General features: G+C 36.8%; 1 protein-coding gene across 1 annotated transcript in view; it reads left to right on the forward strand.

Moving 5' to 3' along the window:
- The first annotated feature begins 582 nt into the window (after positions 1–582).
- Positions 583–20,603, forward strand: part of COL19A1 (collagen type XIX alpha 1 chain) — a 172,946-nt gene continuing 152,925 nt past the window's right edge. The window contains exons 1-3 of the mRNA XM_057368851.1: positions 583–702; positions 8,789–8,863; positions 9,356–9,455. Coding sequence (XP_057224834.1) covers positions 612–702; positions 8,789–8,863; positions 9,356–9,455 — 266 coding nt within the window. The 5' untranslated portion in view covers positions 583–611. The remainder of the gene's footprint in view (positions 703–8,788; positions 8,864–9,355; positions 9,456–20,603) is intronic.

The raw sequence follows: 20,603 nt of genomic DNA on the forward strand, positions 1-20,603 counted from the left end.
ARTCTTTTGTCCTCTAATGACAGTACTAGTTTATGTTGTTGAAGCCAGACTACTTTTGTGAGATTTAAACTGGAAATTCAGTGTAGACTGCTATAGGCACTTTGCAAGGTGGAGGAATACCATATTTTGGTTTCTTTTTTGGTTAAACCCAAAGGATTGCATGTTGACTTACTTCAGTTTAAGGACTACTTCAGCAGTCACTGGAAGTGTTACAACACCGAACAGTTTAGGTAGTATATTGAAAATTGAAAAATAATTTGAGGAGCAATATAAAAGAAAATTAGTAATTACTAATGAAGTGAAAATTCAGTGCCCTTACAGTTAATGTTTCTCCGTTAGTATTTCTAAAGCGTGGGTTTATTAATAAAAATCTAAAAAGTAGTATATTTATCATTTATTCCTAAACTGACATAATTCTCTTTTTTGCAGCTCCTTAAACAGATAAATTGAATGCTCGTATGTAACTAGCAACTTCCTCTCCACYGTTAAGAAGTTTTTAGTTTGTAGTTTTCTGGCAGGGTTAGGTGAGAAGAATAAGATGGCATTGTTCTAAATGTGCTCATTTTTTGTTTCAGATTTGTAGCTGTTTGTTCACATGTGTCCAGGAGGAGATGAAGTACATTGGATCCTGCACAGTTTGGCTTTGTAYGGCAGTCTTCCTCCTTCCTGTTTCTGCTCCCGTGGCTGTCAGTGACCAGACAGGTACCTCCACTTTTCTTGTCCATCACACACCAAAGGCATAAATATCAGTACTGAAATTTTATTTATCAAATAACACCACCATATAGAAAATTAACAATATGAACACATACAATTAGACAAGTTTTAAATCTCTTTTCTGAAATATCCTAAGTTTGAAGCAGTTCCAAAACAGCTTTTCTGCTTCCTGTAGTTGGAAGATTCATGTTTGGAGGTAGTTGTAGTTCCTAGGAGTTTTGTTTTCTACTTTTATTTTCCTACCATACAAAACAGATTATAAATCGGAGCTTGCAAAACTTCTGTGAACAAAGTCATGAGCAGACTAGCTATCACATTGACTTAAACAATCTAATGTTCATGTTAACCACACCTATACTTAATCTAAGCACTAGAATGGGTCATACATTTCACACATGCAGAGCTAAAAAAAAGCCTTCTTCCTAAGAGGGGGGAAAGGAATGTAATGATAGTGTTTAACTTTAAAGGTGTTGCTACGCATCTTCTGCGAATTTTCTCATATTGCTCTGTTTTCTTCTTTTACTTTCCACATGTTATCTGGTGTTCTCACTTAAACTCTATGTTAACTCTCCAGAATGTGGTAAATTCTGTGATAAGACACAACATGTGTGCTTGTCAAATRAGGAACATCAGTTTTCTAGAATTGCTCAGCCTTAGCATGTATTYCAACTTACTATAATTTTTCTATAATTATTAGAAAGGATAACATAGCTAATTGCTATTTAAAGTGAGTYGGGGCTTTTTCTCAAAAATGAAATTAACTCTTGGTAATGCTGTTCCTTTCCAGAAATCCTATGGAGGATAATAGGAACTACACATATGTAACAACTTGGCATCTCAATAAAAGATTTGAAACTCAGGCCCAGGAAATTTTAAAAATCCATTACTAGGATTATAATTCTTTTACTACTCCTGGCAACTATAAGTAGTAATAATGAATAAATGATAAGTGTAATGTGTGGGCTCTGAGGTAATAATAATGCATCATGAAGAGTCTGAATTTAAGTCAAAGTCTTTTTTCCCCTTACATTTTTGGGGCAGGGAGGCTAAGTGCTCTACTGCTGAAATGTTCTCAAACCCTCTGAGAGAGCAAGCCTGCATCATAGCTGTGAAATCATTGTGTCTGAAAGAAGCAAAATACGTTTTATTCTCTGCCATTACTAGGTGGTGGGTTGCAGAAGGGAAGTTTGTAAAATGCTGAAATGGTGTGAGWACAGAAGGTTCCCTAACTATATAAATTGAAAAATGTGAAGGTAAAATTTATGGAAGCGCTGTCTCTTTTATTTTATTTTTCTAATGAAATGATGACTTGTTAAAAGTTGGGCCAGCCGCAGAAGAGGTGGCAGACACACTGAAGTGCTAATAAGCAGTGCATCTGAGCTGTGCATTACATTCTGTTGGAAGTTTGTGGCTAAGCAGCCAGCRGGGAAGTTGTAGTTTTCCTTAACCTGATTGCCACAAATGGATCAAATATGGGTCCAATTGAACTGCTAGGAAGAAGAGGAGAGATTGAACCTMTCCTGTGAGTAACTGATGGCGTGCAGTTCTTCCGTTTGTGGTGGTACAGGCAGATGGTGAGGAATAACAAGTAGAGAGCTGCCAGCTTGAGAGTTCTGCCAACAGCAGGTGTTTGAATTAAGCCCAGAGTTAAGCCTCCAGTTGATAACAGGAAAGAAACTCTACTAGAGTTTGTAGGAATGGTTATCATCCAGAAAAGAAATACAAGCTATAGGCCAGAAAGCAGGAGTTGGGAAATAATGGACCAAGTAACAGAGCAGCAGTAAAAATGGTATAGACTTTGTGCCAACCTATTTGTTAATCTGCCCTTTTCCGCTGAACCTAGTACTCTGTATTGCAAAGTTGTCCTGTTCCAGTTTGATCATTTGTATGCAGATGAATCTGTTAATGATTGGAAATGTGCTTACATCAAGAAGCTAGTAATATCTAAAGATTTTTGTTTTTCTATCATGCRTTCGGTCACTCTTGGGCCTTTGTTGTCTCCTATGTACCAGTTCTGTTTGAATCAGCATCTGTCCTTCAGTGTCTGCCTAGACTATCTTTTTGGTTTTCTTCCTTCAACAACATATGAATAACATTTATTTCTCACTGCTAATATGAAAGCTTTTCCAACCAACCATTGTGGTAGGATCTCTAKTTGGATCCTGAAATTTCTCACCTGATCTACTTGAATGTAAAGGAATGGCTTCAAATATACAGAAAAACATAAATTAGAGTAAGTTTGAGGGGGGTGAGGGAAAGAAGTGTGTTAAGGAAAGGATTAACTTGTGTGCAAGTGAAGGGGAGCACRTTCTGAGCTCTCAGGCATGCTGAATATACTTGTGACTTATTCCTTGGGTCAATATTGTAATAAGTAAATACCAGTATTGAATAAAAGAGTCAGAGGCTGAGAGGGTATGCTGTATCTTCTTGGAGCAATCCTTTGTCTCTAAACATGTCAGTAACGGTTACATTTGCATCAAGGATTTCTTTCAGTTCTCACTTGTCCAGAGATTTTGATATACTGAGTGTTCGTTAGAAGGAAGCACTCACTTCTCATGATGGAATATAGCTAATCTGAGGGGAGAGGGTTCATGAGTTTTCCACAGGCATATTTTTGATCTGACTTCAAGAATATTTTCTTCATGGTGTCAACTTATTATTATTGGGATAATTTGGGGTTTGAGTTCAGACGTGAACTCTTTCTGTAGTGACGCATGAAGTTCTAATTTGATCGTTCCCGAATGCTTTTTATCAAGAGTATTAATACTTTGTCTCATTCCCAGATCATTACTTCTTTTTCAACTTTCTTTTACAATTACTGTTTCTTAAAGTCACTCGCTAATCCATGAAAAATGTTGTATAAACAAAGTCCTGGGACTGTAASGCATGGTGAATTGCCGTTGCCTTTTGACATGGAATTTGTTGTGAAAAGTATTGGCTATGACCCATAATTTTGGATAGGCACTTTAACCCAAATACAGTGAGAGGTTTCAAGTATGCACATCAATTCTCCTTTTTGGTTTTAATGTTTTAGTACAGCTAGATACTTCTCAAAATCAAGGTAGTGACACTACAGTAACTCTCATGTACAATGTATTCATATTCCTGATATTCCCATCCAACCTGGCCTTGAACATTTCCATGGATGGGGCATCTACCACCTCTCTGGGCAACCTGATCCAGTGTTTCACCACCATCATTGTATAGTCTGATCAAAATCTAACTTCTTTAGTTGAAAACCATTACCCCTTGGCCTGTCACAACAGGGCCTGATGAAAAGTCTGTCCCCATCTTTCTCATAGGCCTGCTGGCTGGAAGGCTTGAGTAAGGTCTCCATGAAGCCTTGCCTTCTCCAGGCTGAACAGCCCTAACTCTCAGGAGAGATACTGCAGCTCTCTGATAATTTTTGTGACCTTCCTTTGCACCTGCTCCAGCAGGTCCATGTTTTTGTTGTGTTGGGGCTCTGAACACGCTGCAGTACTTCAGCTGGGTGGGTCTCATGAGAGCTGATGGGCACAATCACCTCTCTTGACCCATTGGCCATGCTTCTTTTGATGGGCTTTCTGAGCTGTGAGCACACACCATCAGCTGATCTACAGCTTTTCATCCATGAGTGTTTYCTGTTTYGATACTGGGCATTGCCCTGACTCATGAGGTGCAGCACCTCACGACCTTGTTGAGCTCATGAGCTTCCCCCTGGGCCCAATTCTCAASCTTGTCTAGCTCCCTCTGGACGGCATCCTGTCCTTCAGGTGTGTCAACTGCACCACCCAGCTTCGTGTCATCTGCAAATTTGCTGAGGGACCACTCAATCCCTTCATCTGTGTCATGAATGCAGTTATTTAATAACTTTGGTCCCAATATAGGACATCACTTGTCACTGATTTCCATCTGGACATTGAGCAGTTGACCACTCCCCTCTGGATGTGGCTATCCAACCAATTCTTCATCCATCAAGCAGTCTGCCCATCAAATCCKTATGTCTCCAGTTCAGAGACATTGTGGGAACCGTGCCAGAGGTCTTRCAGAAGTCCAGATGACATCCATAGCTCTTCCCTTGTCCAGTGATGTAGTCCCTCCATTGTACAAGTCCACTGGGTTACTCATGCAAGACTTGCCCTTGGTGAAGTGGTCCTGGTTGTCTCAAATGATACGAAGACCTGTTTTTTTACTAATTCCTCTTCTTCATGAGAGAATATAGTTCTCCAGGGGTCTAGCATGAGTAACCCTACCCTTGAACTCCATTGCTTGGATTTCTTATTTCTGCCTACCAGTGCTGTTATGTTACTTCATAACCATCTAAATAGTCACCAGACTAGAAGTTGACTGAATCATGTTTCCTTCATTCTTCCCAGCCTTGTCTTAATTGACATATATGTTGTAATGTAATATGATCTTCCTTACAGAGTGAAGAAAGGGAATACAAAAAAATCACATCTTCTTTCCTGGTGCCTCTATACTTGAGGCTACAGGTATGTAGGAAATCTGAATTCTTGACCTTCAGCATGCGTACCTCTGAGGTAGACTCACTAAATGTCATTGCTTATATTTGCAAGYGTGTAGTAAGCTCTGAAGGTTACCTATGTCTGTGTTTATGAAGCCTGATCCAGTAAGAGTATGAGAAAAAAATCTTGGCTAGTATGGGTTTCTGCTTGAAGCTTAAGTCGACATAGGATGTGGGTGTATGTTGGATTGGGTTTTGSTCTTTGGCTGCATTCATTAGGCTGGTCATGCTCACTGGTGGAAGCTTCAGTACTCTTGCAATGTACATGTCACAGATGGCAGCTAAAAACTTCACCTGAACAGGAAGTTTAATTACAAAGTAGCACATAAGTACTTGTAAAGTGAATCTAGGCATTACAGGTTACACTTGATCTAGGGAAGCCAAGGCTGCCTTTTGGAAGTTACAGTGCCCACTCAGGAAGTCCACACGAGATATTTGTAAGAGGGAGACTGAAGCACACACCACAGTCTCTTCTGTCCTCCTTTGCATGGAATGGGAAGTTGAGTATGGTGCCTAGATGGAAGTTGAAGTGTGCTTCAACAGGTGTCCCAATCATTCCAGGAATTTGGAACACGCCATTACATGCTGCAACAGATGTGTCTAGATGCAGTGCCTTTTTTTTTTTTTTTTTTTTTTTTTTTTTCATAATGCTATTGGAAAACAAACAAAAAATTCTTACTGTCATCCTACTGGAGAGAGAGAGGACAATGATCTGGGATGTATCTTCTTTGCATAAATTAATATTTACAAAATTTTTAGATTGATTTTATATGAATAAACTCATACCTAGAACTCATTGTTTTAAGGGCAGGTAGGTTCATGGTTTCCTTACCTGGATTAGCAGTAAGAGTTTATCTTGTTCTTTTCCTTTCCTGAGTATCTTCATGTAGAACTCCTCATTCAGCTATCCACATGTTGAATGGGCCAATTGTCTGTTTTGTCTCAGGCTAAGGAAACTTTGAGGATCTGATAGCAGTACTAAAAATCATGGAAGAGGTTAACTGTGTGAGCTGCAACTGTAGAAAGAATTTTCATCAATCTGTAGTAATGAAAGTTGTCAGCCTTGGTATGGAGAGGGCTTGGTCTTRTTATTTGAGAGTTTTCCCTTAGTTCTCTGGTAAAAAGAATAGCATTGGATGAAGGAGTGCATCAACAGCATGCGGTAGAAGATTGACAGTACCTCTTTCCGTTCTTCTGGCGATGTGGAAGACAAACAAATAACTATCACTTAAATGGCCTGTCTGTGCTGTGACTGTTATGCCACTGGTAAAAATAGGTCCACAGTTCAGTCTGTGGCATGTGAGGAATCGTTGCTATCATCTGGATAACACAAAAATTAAGGCTTGAGTCTTTATTTGGGCTTGGAAGAAAGTGGCTGCAGGGAATAAGCTGAAACTGTCYAGTCTTTCACTGCTCAACACTCATCTAAGTTAATGCTGAAAAAAACAAAGCACATTTTTCTCCCAGGTTCTCTAAAGCTTATGTCAGTTTAGGGTAAAATCAGCAGTAAGTCTCTTATTATAGGTATTGTCAACAATTTAACCAAAAAGAGAATCTGCCTTGACATTTATTGAATATTATTGAAAAAAAATCCTGGGTAGAAAACAGACTTAAGGAAAATATCCGCCCATGTATGTCTGGCATTCTTTTGTGCCTTCAGCCATAAATGGCTTCCTTTAAGCCAGCTTATTTCTTAGAGCTGTACTTATGTAAATCTACCATAATGTCATTGTTTTAGAGTGGCTGTATATAGGAGYCTATAGTTTAATAGTCTGTGTATGATTGAAAGTTGAGGTTCATAGACTAAAGGGTATCTAAGGTGAACCTGTTTCTGTCCCATACTGTGTGTGTAAGTATCAACTGGTGTTTTGAAGTTGCGATGTTACCAYGAACAACAAAGCTGTGAAGAAAAGTGAATGCTTTTCTCACTATAAAAATATAAAAACTATATGAAATAAAACTATGTAAAACATTTTTTTATACTGTGAAGAAAAGCAAATAAGTTTCTCACTATATAAAACTTCCTGCAAATCAAGAGTGATGAACGATTTCACTTCAGAGTTTTCAACATGATTCTTCTTTACAGTTCAGCATCTTTTCTGGGGAAAGGGAATTTGCAGTTTTTCATGCGTATGTTTCATCTCATTTATCTTGAAACTCTATCTATCTGTATAGGGAAGAACATGTATATGGACATATATTTATGGATCTATATGAGGCAAAAAAAAAAAAATTATTCTCTTAGAGCCTAAGAAGTAAATTAATCTGTGATGTTACTTGTAACAGTAAAATCTTGGTTATAATTGTAATTGTACATGTGAAGGACATAGAATTTAATTAATCTTACTGAAGGAAGAAAACAGTTTCGCCCGTTCTGTTCTTTAAAGGAGTAGATATAACTTTCATTAACTATATTATCAGGAGGCATCTTTGTGTCTGTATTACATAATCTAGTTTCATTTTTACTAGTTATTTCCAATTAGCTATTCTTAATCCAGATCAAATACTAAAATATACTTATGAGTGTTTTTTGAAGGATAATATGCTTTCTATGTAACTACAGAATTAATGACAAATTTCACATGCTTTGAGATTACAAATAGAGCAATTTTGAATGCTAGCGTTTGGTCTGGATGCTCTTAAGAAACATTTAAATATATGTGATTTCCACATTGATAGTAGAACATTTCTTACTTTTTTCATTGAAATAATGCTTCAGAAAGTGCCTTGACCTTCACTGTTCAGCAACTTCAGATACACCTTCGACATGTTTTTAGTTGCATCAGCTCACAAAACTCTGTTCTCAATAAGCTTACAGGCCAAATATCATTATTTGTCATCTTTCATTTGCTAGTTTTATTTGGATTTAGCAGGATAATTAGCAAAACTTGTTAAATAGTGAGCCTTGTTTCTGACCCCTGCACAAAAGTGACAATTGTCTGTATTTACTTCTTTAAAGTGGGCATTACTATATATCAATTAAAAGAAGAACATAAAGGACTTCATGCAAGTAAGATATTGCATATTAATGATACAGTGTTTTATCTAAGGGTTCAGGTATATTTAACCTCAGTTTACCATGTTCCACGTAGTTGTACCTTCTGTTCATTTACAGAAGTACTTTGTTTCAGACTTACTCCCGTGCCTAATTTTGAGGCCTTTTTTTTTAATGTAATATTGTTTCATATTCATTAATGGGGGAAAAATATTTTCTAATAATACAGTCAGAAATAAAAGAAGTTGGAACAGATGTTACTGCTTTATAGGGTGTTGTAAATGGAAACAGCGTGGTAAGAWTTTAATGGTTTTCTTCTGGCTATATTGCTTATTTGAACTTTAACCAAAGGCAGCTGAATTAAAATGTGGTACAAATTCTCTCTGCTTAYATTATTGAAAGTGTAATATAAAAACTGCTCTCATTTAGATTTTGTAATTTGGTTTATTGCTGCTTTTTATATCCTAAAGAAACATTCTTGTCAATATTACCATCAGTGTCATGATAGTTTGTTTTATTTATTTTAGTTTGATAACATTTTATAATAGATACTAAACTGTGTTCTCTTAAAGGTGCTTTGTGTCCTTTAATGAAAACAGTCACCCGTCATCACAAACAAATCAACAGAGACAGTCATGGTGTTTCAGGTAAATAACTGAGCTAATATGGGTATCTGTATTAATTGGCTAATACTGGAAGTAATCATAGTCTGAAGCTGCCTTTGAAATTAAAGGATAGGACAAATGCCATCCCCAAGCACCAAAAGCTGCTGCTGCTCTTAGGAAGGGGAGGTTCAGAACGTGTTTTTGCTGGAAAGTATTGGTTCAAGTTTAGTAGCTACACTAATTTTCATGTTTTTTTCCAGTTATCCTGTATTCTTATCAGTTCAGATGATAAAAGGAACTCACAAATGCAGTTTTCAGCTTACAAAGTCACCTGCCAAGTAAATTTTGCATGAATAACTTAAATAAAATGAATAGCGAAAGTTTCTCTGATTTCAAGTTCTGCTTTTCAAAATATCTTGTCAGCCTGCATTCTAGAAATGCTAATATGCTTCTATGCAAGTATGCTGAAATGCATTATTTACTTAATATTTTTAAATTCCATTAAATTGTATCATATTGTATCACTTTTTACAGGGTTTGATCTGGCAGAAAGTTTTTCTTTAAGGCAAACATCCTGTGGAGCAGAAAAGATCTGTTTTAAACTGGGAAGTGCACCTCTCGTCAGAAATACAAGGTAAGATACTACTTTTATACTTAGCTTTAAAAGATTGATCTCAGACTYAGTGCTGCTGATTAACTGAATCACTGAGCATGTGTCCAAAGGATGCCAGAGAAAGCAGTATATCTGTTTTCAGACATTTTCAGCTTCTTCTGTGAAAGCATTTTGATTTTGAGGTGYTTTTCTTCTAGAATCTGGGAGTATCTAGGTAGTAAGTAAATTGTAAATAGCACTTTCTCATATCATGATTCAGACACTGAAAATTCTACTGTTAATACTTAACTATTTATAAAACAAAGGAAACAAATAACTTTCATGGTATGATAGGAAGTATACTAATTTCCCTCCACTGAAGTTGTCTGTCCTCTCTTTCATTACGGAATTAAAAAGAGAGACAGTATCACCTTTTCCTTCAATKATATTTTTTTTATTTTCCTGTAATTCACATCTTGCCCTTGAGCAGAAACAGWATTGTAGGTACTCTGTAGAAGAGAAATTAGGCATTCTGGCATTCTAGGATGGGATGAAAAGCAGAGACTGCATGAAAAATCAAAAAGACGGTGAAAGAGAGTAAGGCACAATTGGATTGGATGGACTTAAGTTTGCATAGGGACAGGGAAATGTCAAGAAGCAGTTAGGAATGTAGTTTCAAGTTCCCTGTGCTCAGTGGAGARCGAGGATCATCTCAGAGCTTCTTGGTTGAGATGTGCTCTGAGTCATGGGGCTGGTTTCTGTACAGCRTGTTCCTGTGGTGACGAGGGAAGCAACTGTATTCCAATATCTTCAGGTTGGGTATTTTCTGTTGCAAGAGGTCTGGCTCCAGCTTGCCTAGTAAAAAAATACACCTGGTGCTTGGATTTCCCCTTTGCTTGGCTCCTGGGCATAGCAGAGAGGGACTGTAATCAGCATGAGGCCAGGGGGAAGGAAGAGGAGAAGAACTGGAGCTACCTAGACACAACACAAARTGATCTTTGTGAGAGGAGCATGATTAAAGAAAGGATTTATCTAGCAATTTAGAATATTTAGATTCTCCAAGTTTTTCTGATGTRTTAGATACTGTAAGTGCTCTTACAGTATACAAGAAGTTCTCTTTTTATTGGACCTTTCCTGTATTATCCAGGTTGTCTTTAAAAGAGAAACAGGAGAAATTARGTGACAGCCATAAATGTCTTTGCTAAAAATATTTTGAGAGATTTTTAGTAAGAAAACATACTTTAAAAAAATTAATTAATATTTCAGGTTTTTTCCTTTTTTTTTCCCCCAATGTATGGGGGTTTGAGGGAAACATGGGACTACAGAAGAGTAGAAAATCAAGGMAGTAACAAAAAATGTGGAGCTATTTTCCTTTAGGAATAAGGAGCTAAGTAAGTAGTGCTAAGAAATGCAGTTTGCAAGCTGACTGTTTTGAAAGAGAAAGAAAATCAGTGGCAAAATGGAGAGAGGAGCTAGAAATTGTAAAAGAGTGATTTATTTAAAATTCATATTACTTTGAGGTAAAATTCTTGATTCAAAGTATTGATTTCTAAAAATTTCTGAGTGTTTTTGGAAGTGGTCTGAGAGGTGATGCTGAGGTTAAAAAACATAAAGYTTTTTTTCTTGGCTTTATTTAGTAGGCCTGAATAATAATATCTGTGTTTTTTCTTCTTTTGGAAACCACTTATTAGTGAAGGCACTGAAAATGGGGAGTTCTCACCATGGCTGATAGCTGTGACCTAGCAAAGCCCTAACTATTAGCAACGGCGAGGAAAATACTTCAGAAAGTCACAATGCTTTTTTTTGGGGTTTTTTTTTTTTTCATTTTATATTTTTCCCTATATTTTGTTTCATCAACCTTTTGAAGGGAGAGAAGAATGGCTAGTTTTTCTTCATTGTCAGTGTAACTGGGGTGGGGGCTAAATAATTTCAGTTAAGGGTGAGCCTGGAAGGGAGGTGGCTTGGCTTTCATGGTCCCTTGGTTCTCACATTGCTCTCCCTCCGTTATTTTCTTCTGTGTATCCTCATGAAAGAAAAACTAAAGAGAAAGATCTTTCTAGTTTGCCCTTAAATATGCRTATCTCATGGATGAAAACTTTGGCTGGATTAAGCAACTGAAATGATTATTAATAAAATGCATATCAGTGCTAATGTATTAATATAGTTATGCAGAAAATTGGTGTCATGTTATTGATGATAATGAGGTACAAGATAAGATTCRCAGTCAGCTTGCTGTGGAAGTTCCTCTTACATACACCTTCCTGAATAATAAAAAGGCTACAAGAATTTTCAACAACATTCAAGCATTGCAGAATTTCTGTTAAGTCCTAGTTCTTCATGGCAATAGTCTTGCTTACTTTTTATTAACCTTTCTTCACAGAAATGCACATAATTAAAAAAGTGAGTTCTATTCTTAACTATATCAGTTTGTTGAATATAAAATGGATTTTCTGATTTTGAGATGGCAGTTTGAACAATATTTTAAAAAAATTGTTTAAAGCGTGTTTTATTTTACACTCTTCTGAACTTCTGTGATGACTTTTAAAAATAAGGGCAGAAGGCAGTCAGGAGCACAAAATCAGGTTTTGGATTTTGAGATGGTAGGGTTACAATGAAGGATAGTCATAAACTTGAGTATCTGTCATCATAACCTTATAATTTATGATCTCAGTTACCCATGTACAATATCTTTTAATTAATTATTTTTATTTAAATCTACCTCTCWTACATTATGTCAGGTTGTGTGTTTCCAGACCCCTTGTGTTATTAGATGGCTTTCAGGATCATTCTACCTCAGAAAATATTTTAGTACACGTGGCGTGCAGTAAGGAGCAGAACAGTGTTTGTYATCCATCCTGCAGGAAATTGAGAGTATCTGATTAAGCTGACTAGCAAGTATCAAGTATCTTGGCACATCTCCTCTTGCATTTCATTCATTCAGTTGTAGTGTGGGTAATAGAGAGCTATGCTGGGCCATTTTTCTTCTGTGATGCCATTTTGGTTTTTTTCAATGGACCTGGAGTAGTGTTTCACCTATTTATATGTTGTAAATAATTTACAATGCACTGTCAGCTTGGGAAATTGATTACGTTTATTTATGTTGGACTTCAGCTATAGGTCTTTATCTCTTTCTGCGGTGGAGTTCTACACATATTTTGTCTTGTGATAGCAGATGGATAGCTTTTCTTGTGTTTTATGTAAATGRCTGTTAATTATTAACGTAATGCCAGTAATATTTTCCTGCTTAAAACTGYGAATTGCTTACTGCAGTTCTTGTGTGGACTTTGACAGAAGTTATTTCTGAAGAAAGTAGTGTAACTGAGCTTTTGAGTCATAAAGGAATTCTTAGTAAAATGCTATCGTGTTAGGCAGACAGTCTTAAYGTGGTCATAAACGATAGAAACATCTTATAATAGTAATTATATCATGGTTTAGTCTTATCTGAGGCAAATACACTATAAAGTCATATTTTTTTCTCCAGTCTTCAACATGTACTACCTGTGTTGTGTATTCCAGTGTGGCACAGAGCTTGCTGACAAAGGRGTACAGGGTTTTGTGCTGATAGCGTTCCTTTAGACCTGCCAGCAGTATTCCATACTGGCCTTTTAGGCCAATCTTTGTTCTTCAGTTGCCTTAGCATAAATAGCTCTATGATGAATTAATTTCACTGTCTTTCTCTAAAGATGCATCAGACATCAGTTGTTCGTCATTCTCACTTTTCTGGGTTGCTGTGGGCCATTTTTTTCCCTCTTCTGAAAGCACCAATAAAGGAGATAATAAGCTGATTTCGGCTGAGTTTCAGAACGTTTTTGAAATGGATGTTCGTGATTAGCAAATCTTCATGGCACAGTCACAGCTTTCTTATTTTGCAGTTTGTTTGGCTTGACAAACCATATTAATTTACTGAGGAGATTATCATAGCTGGCTGTTAAATGATCTGAGTTACAGCAGTTGGATTTACTCTCCCAACTCTTTCAGGAATTCTTCCCCTTTCATTGTAAGAGACTACAAAAGAGCTTGGATTTTGACTGTATTTGGACTACAAGCTCCACCAGCAGTGTTGTTACTCTCTGCTGCCAGAAGAGCTGTGGCTTGGGCCCTATTTCAGAGAAAGTGTTTCACCTCCTTGGGATGTGCAGTTACTGGAGGAAGAAATACTATTCCCACTTGCCTCAGTGAATTCTAGGCAGGAGGATTCTTTCTGCTGAGAACAGAAATCAGTGATGARAGGGTATTTATGTGGGGGTTTCTGTTTGTTTTTAGTGCTAACCTTTTTACCTGAAAAACAAAGTGAAGGGAATTCCAATTTTCTAGCGCACAGCTGGCATCAAGGGAGGGGCTTTCTGTGCTCACTGTTAGGAGCCTTTTCATAGCCAGCAATTTGCTTTCCCAAAACCACCTATCTCTACGTGGTTTTGCAACCACTGACTTTGCTGTCTGTCCTCTGGCTGTGTCTGCTGAGACCTCTCTCTTCACCAAACTAAAAAATACCGAGTTCCTTTCCATAAACTTCAGCTCTCCATGAATGTCCTCATGAGTTTTTATTATTTTTGCACATGGCATTTGTTTTGAGCAGCAGAATCTGTCTCAGCGGTCTTCTTGAAAAATATTTTAAGACATATTTTAGGAAGTTTTATACCTATTTCTTAAATATAACATAGAATAAATGTGAAAATCACGGGTTTAAAAAAATAATCATTGACAATTTTTAAAGCATGACTGAAAAAGGCAGTGAGATACTGTCCCAATTTTGAGGCAGTAGTTGCAATTACTCAAACCAGCTTTTATCTGTGCTCACACAAAGTCCTGCTAGCATTTAGTCTGTTAAAATATTACATGTTTATGTAAGAAAACACCTCTCCTTTGCTATATCATTTATTTATTTGAGGTCATTTCAGTAGTTAGAGCCAACAATGCTAAGACCGAAATGTCTGGTATTTTGGTTGCAGGGTATTTTCAAGAAAAAGGCCTTGTCTTTGGAATTTKCTGCCTGAGTGTGGGAACCTGAATTTAGTACAAGTTCTGATGCTTCTTCAGGTCTTTCAAAGCAGTGGATCAGAAGCTGTAGTGATTCAATCTTTCTTTTTCTTGAAATATTGTATTTTGTGTTTATTTCCAGAAACTTCAAAAGTTATGCATGTTAGAAATTAAAAAGAAGGAAAATACAGTGATTATTGTCGAAAGAACAAATTGGTGCTGTACCTACCTTGCAAATACCAATTATTTAATTCCACAACTAAGGAGAAAAATGGGACTTACTAATGTGTAAAATGACAGATCAATGCTTCTTTAAAGGATAATCACATGTGAATGTGTTTCTGCGTTTTTGGGTTTGTTCCTACCTGACAATTTACAAGAAATACGGCAACTTTATAGAAGTTCATCGTTCAGATATTAATGGATTTGAATGTCTGTATTGAGTATGAATCATCCTACAATTTAATATGTAATTTACTGTGCAGAAAGAATTGGGAAAGCAAAGGTAAAGACAGAGGTGGCAGAGGGGAAGAGTACATTTAAAAATGTATAGTACTTAAATTAAAAGCATGCTGTGAGGGAACAGASAGAAAATCTATTTTAATTAAGCCACTGACTGTAACAAATTGGAATTCTTTGATCTGTGATGTGTTCCCCTGACAGTGGAGCACTTAGTGGCGCAGTGTCGTACCAGTTGAATTGGTAAAATGCTGTTGGATGAAATAGAATCTTTCTTTTCCATTTTTGTCCCAGTGATGATCCTCTTGCCGTAAAGCACTTGCAAATAAAGGGAAGAGGCTTTTGAGCAATGTGTACTTTAAGGGCATGGTCCACAATGGGAGTGTGCAGGAGGAGACCCTCAGTGTTTGTGTGGAATCCTGTRTGCCTCATCGTGGGCAGTAAACAAATCTGTCCAGCCAAAATTATTATCTGCAAGAAAATCAAATTAGGAGTTTGCTYTCCCAGASCCARTCTCCAGYTCTCAGCCTTGTCTCACTTCYTCCACATGGGTATCAACCTCTSTGCTCAGTGGGGCTGGCRGCTGATCCCTRTGGCTGTGTCRTCTCMAGCAGTCACAGTGGGGAAGGGGGAACATGCCCCACATCCCAGCAGCACTGCCTTTAGCTAAAACAAACCCTGAAACTGAACCTTCATTTCTAATGGATTAACCTGCCCTGTGGAAAACAATCCCAGTGTCCYGATTAAAACAACGGCATCTGCAATTTCACTTTTGCTATGTATTCCTGYAGGGAATTCCTTTCTATTTTCATCTGATCTGGATGCTAAAACTGTTTTTCAGTTTTCTTTTTGCTTAAGACAGCAAAATCTAAAACATGTATTTTCATAGATACTGCAAATGCTAAACAAAGTTATTGTTTTACTAGATTTCTAGATTCAGCAGAAGCAATTTACCTGGTTTTTAGACCCTTATGATTTTTAGATCCTTCTCAATGACCTTTGTTGAGAAAAATGGACACAGATTCTGCCAGAGGTTGTTCAGTYTCCCAGTACATTAGCTGAAGGAGCCTTAAGTGATGCCAGAGTGTGGGGAACTTWGAGAAAAGTTTACATGCCTCTTGCTCCTTGCCAAACATGTTGATTTTTAAAATCTTTGCAATGTTGACTTGGTTTATCTTGGCCACCTTTTTTGAAGCAAAAGTCTGTCAAAAATGAATACCAACAGGATGCAGATCTAAGTCTTTAACAAGGTCTGCATTTGATAATCCTAGAACAAAAGTACAGTTGCAAAATCAGTGCAGGTGAAGTTTCTTGGAAAACCAGAATAGCTGCAGGTATCTACAGCCATGGTATGTGCAATCACACAGAATTCTGTGATATTTACTGGGCATAATGCATGCAGCTGAGGATAGACTGTAGCCCCATTATGTTGCATATGCAGACTGAAAGTTCATTTATCAGTTTTGCTGATGAGCTGAGAGGATTCAAGTGTCTTTATAAAATGTGTATAATTTCTCTAGCTGAAGCAATGGTGCCACATGCTTCAAAAGTCATTTATCAGCAAACTGGAAAGAAAACAAAACAGCAAACAGTCCTGTAATAAATCAGACCTCTCTTTTTCTGGTTTTTGTGATTTAACGCTGTGAAATCTAGTTTGCTTTAGCTATGCCAGGCATTTCTCCTCTAAACTAAAGTTGTACCTACAAAAAGATGTTTGTGCTGATATGTCTGTGTTTATACTGGGGCTTTTTTGTTAAAAAATGTAGTAGATACCATACCCTTCCCCCACCTTGCCTCTTGAGCTTTTAGGTTTTATATCTAAAATTAGTTCATGGTCTGTCTCACAGTGAAACTGCCTTGTGTTTTTTTCATTACGCTGATTTTCATTTATTTTCATTTTGTTCTGAAAGATTTTTGGCCTCTAGCATTTCTGTGTGGTTAGCTATTTGCAGTTTTTATCATCATGCCATGAGGTGTTTTTTTATTTATGGAGATATATTGACAAAATTTTTAAATATGGTTCTTTAATTTTGAATGGACGGTACAGTCCATGCTCTSGGTTTTTCACTTGGTATCAATTTCACTTGGTAACAATTTGAGTTCAGTCATAGGCGTATAGAGTTTGCTGATTGCAGTCTTGCCTGCCTCAAGTGAATATTTGTCATGCCACAAACTCATTTGAAAACTTGGAATGATTTAATAAACTTCAGCTTGAAAAGCAATCTGTAATCTATAGAAACAAGGCCTGATGTACAGATATTGGTATATTAACAGAACCATATGCAAGAGATCATGTTATTTTTGGATTTAGGCAGTGTGACTAGTTGCAGTATCTCAGAATTCTATTTAAAAAAAATAAATCCTATAAATACTCTGGGATTGGGCATGACAATTTAGGCTTTGAATAACTTGTTGATGGCTCCTAATATGGCATTATGCTTTTAGTTTTCATTGGAAAATTCATATATCTTTTATTTTAGGGATTAGACTACTAATTATTGATGTATTAACAATGTTAATGTTGAAGTCCTTGATAAATTTTGATTTACCTCTTTTACTCAGTTTTCTTTGTGAAATCTGCTGAGAGTTCTGCTGAAGATTAGATGTTATGAGTCTTTTTTCATTGAAAGGTTTGTAAAGCATTGAAACAAATTGCCCAGGGATGTTGTGAAGTCTTCATCCCTGGAAGTGTTYRAAAACATAYGATTCTGGCACTTGAGAGTGTGGTTTATTGGTGGACATGGTGGTGGGTGCAAGGTTGGACTTGATGAACTTAAAAGTCTTTTCCAGCCTTAACAATTCTGTGATTCTGTGAGAGTTTGGTGAGARATATGCATGCTCATAATTTATGGTGAACAGTGTTGATTTACCCAAGTACTTTAGAATACACGTCCCATAAAATATCAATTGGTTAAGGAATGTGGGATTTGCTTTAGACCACTCCTGAGAAGTAACAACACAAATAGCATCATCAAGGAGCTGTGACTCCCCACATACTTTCTATCCCATTACTAGATCTGTCTCTTACGTGAGGGTGCTGAATCATAGATGACTGCCAGTTTAAATTAATCTATGAAACTAAACAAAAAGTATAAAAGTATGCACCAGGAATGCATGCAATAACAGGAACTGATTGCCAAGACTTACAGGAAAGAAAAAAGTGCCCTTCCAAGTCCAGTTCTTGCACTGAGARCTCTCCGTGGTGGATCCATTTACTTTGAAGTATAGCACATGCAATTGGACCACTAAATTGTTGCTCTTTCTCAGGATTGACATCCAGCAGTGACTTATACAGAATTAGTAGATAATGCTCTCTCATTTTTTAGGTAAAAGTGGTATTTGGAAACAAGCCGTTTTGGGAGCTGAGTSTTCTCTTGAAGTAGTTTCTTGGGTTTTTTTTTTTTAATATCTCCTGTGAGATTAAGTTGTTGAGAATAGAGAATGTTTAACACATGAAGTTTTATTCTAATATGAACTGTGGACAATATGTGATAAAGACAGTAACTAATAATAATCATATGGACAGATGCACTGGAAGAAAATGTACTACAACAGGACTAAATATAAAATGTAAGTTCTAGCAGTGGTGTAGTAATGAAGCTGTATATGATGACTTGAATGTCTGAAAAGGAAATGCCATCAGATATCTGTTAAGTCAAAAAGGAGCATACACTTTGAAATTATTTCTTTTTTTGATAGGCCATTTTCCTTTCCACAGGACTTGCTTTAAATTTAGAAAGTGATAAATAATTGCATTACTGTTAGTATGTGGAGACAGATAGGCTATGCTACCAGGAAATTACATAAGCTTGAGACTGGTTTGTTGTGAAAGTGTWAGGAGCACTAAAAAAACATTTTGTGATTCAAGATAGCTGATATGATTTCATGGAAAGGAAAATCATGACTCATTAACCAATTAGAGTTCTTGGAAGATCAAAGAGTTATAACATAGCCTTACTTCTTGTTTCTCTTTAAAAATAAGTTAGCATTACTGATATGAATTCATGTTATGCCTAAGAGTACATTTCTTACAGTATCCTATCTTTTTAATCACAATTAAATGCCTTCTCCTTAAAMAGCTTATGTTGATTTTGTTCTAACACACAAGTAAATGTGTGTCCTTACCCAGCTGGCTCTACACGATCCTGCATAAGCTGGGGGGTTGGAACAGGTGACCTCCAGAGGTTCCTTCCAACCTCAGCTATGCTGGGGTTTTATGATTATGTTATAAACTGTATTTCTAACAGGTTTTCTTCCTTGAGAATATAATTCCCCATAATATCAGGTCTGTAATTGCGTTGTCAACCACATAAATTAGAGGATGAGAGCGAATTCATCAAAATGCAGGTTTTGTAATAGGATGATGAGTGATCTAGGTGTTTCCTTTCAAAAATTTACAAAATATTGCATCTCTTTGCATGCTTATCATTTAATGCAAAATATTGGTGATAATAATGGTATTTTCTTTGCTGTTACAACTTTTCTGCATTTTATCTGCTAGTCTGATATATGCACTCAGTAATACAGTGTTCTTAGAATTTTCAGCAGCAGCACACATCTCAATCTCAGCCTTAATGTTGAAAAGAATGGTCATTGTTCATTYCAGTTCTGATTTTGCATGGAAATTGCGTGGAAATTAACCTCAAGTTGTTATAGTTGATACATTGGTTTAATGCAAAGCTTTTCTGCTGTGGAGCCTTCACTGTTTTGAGGAAAGTTTGTGAATTCCTAGCATATCAAGCTTCCTTATTTGGATATGACACCTAGTTYGATTCCCCAGTCTGGGAAGGACTCCCAGTCATATTCAGTGTTCTTTCAAGTTGGGTTTGGTGTGTTCTTGTGATGTGAMGCTTAAAATTAATCTAAATAAAATGTTTATTGACTTACCCATATCACTGCTTGAGGTGACCTCTCAACACCTCTGTCTTGAGCCAGATGCAAGACCTCATCTCTCTTTATAAGCTTTGGTTTTTGTTTCTCCCCTAGCACTTTAAAGGGAATACCTGGCCCTTTCCCAGTTGGGTCTGATAGTAACAGGGTTAGCAAGTCACAGGTTTTTGGTCCATCCTGATAAATAYAGTTATGAGTCAGCAGAAAGCAATGTGGGTATTTTTAAACAGGKTTTTTTTAACCCCATTTAATCTGGAGTTTACAAAAAATCTCATTATTACAGAAATTGTGGGAGTTGCAGACTAAGCTGTGTATGCAGAGAATGGGCTGTACTATCAATTCAAAATTAAAGAAGCATTTTTAAATTTCTGGGTTTTTTTAAACTGAACATGAATTAGATCATCTAAGTCCTGAGATTTAAGAAAAGTAATTCCCAGTTTCTCAAAGTGCTAGTAAGTCTTCTGATGTGTASCAAATAAGGTTTCTGATCTTTTATTTTCCATATTCATTCACTTAAAATCCGTAAATGTTAACAATTTTTATATATGTAAAAGAGCACATTATTTACCTAATTATCCTTCTAACAGTGTGCTGAACACCAGGCTTAAATATGCATAGACTAGTCATGCTGTGTGTAGGGAGTGTTAAAGTAAAAGCATGTTCTAGCTGTAGCTTTACTCTTGTAGCTGACAGCTACTTTTTAAGGTCTAACCCTGCTATCATTAACCCTCCTTCTTACTTGGAACTCTTCTGTTGGTGACTCAGTCTTCACTACTTAGGCCTTCTTTTTCGGGGAGATCAGTTGGAACCAAGAGAGGTAGATACACCCATTTATGACAGAGTTGTAGGCTGTAGTACCTTWCT

The sequence above is a fragment of the Malurus melanocephalus genome, unplaced genomic scaffold (genome assembly GCF_030028575.1).
Source record: "Malurus melanocephalus ecotype Western Australia unplaced genomic scaffold, MMel_1.1 scaffold_4, whole genome shotgun sequence".
Lineage (NCBI taxonomy): Eukaryota > Metazoa > Chordata > Aves > Passeriformes > Maluridae > Malurus > Malurus melanocephalus.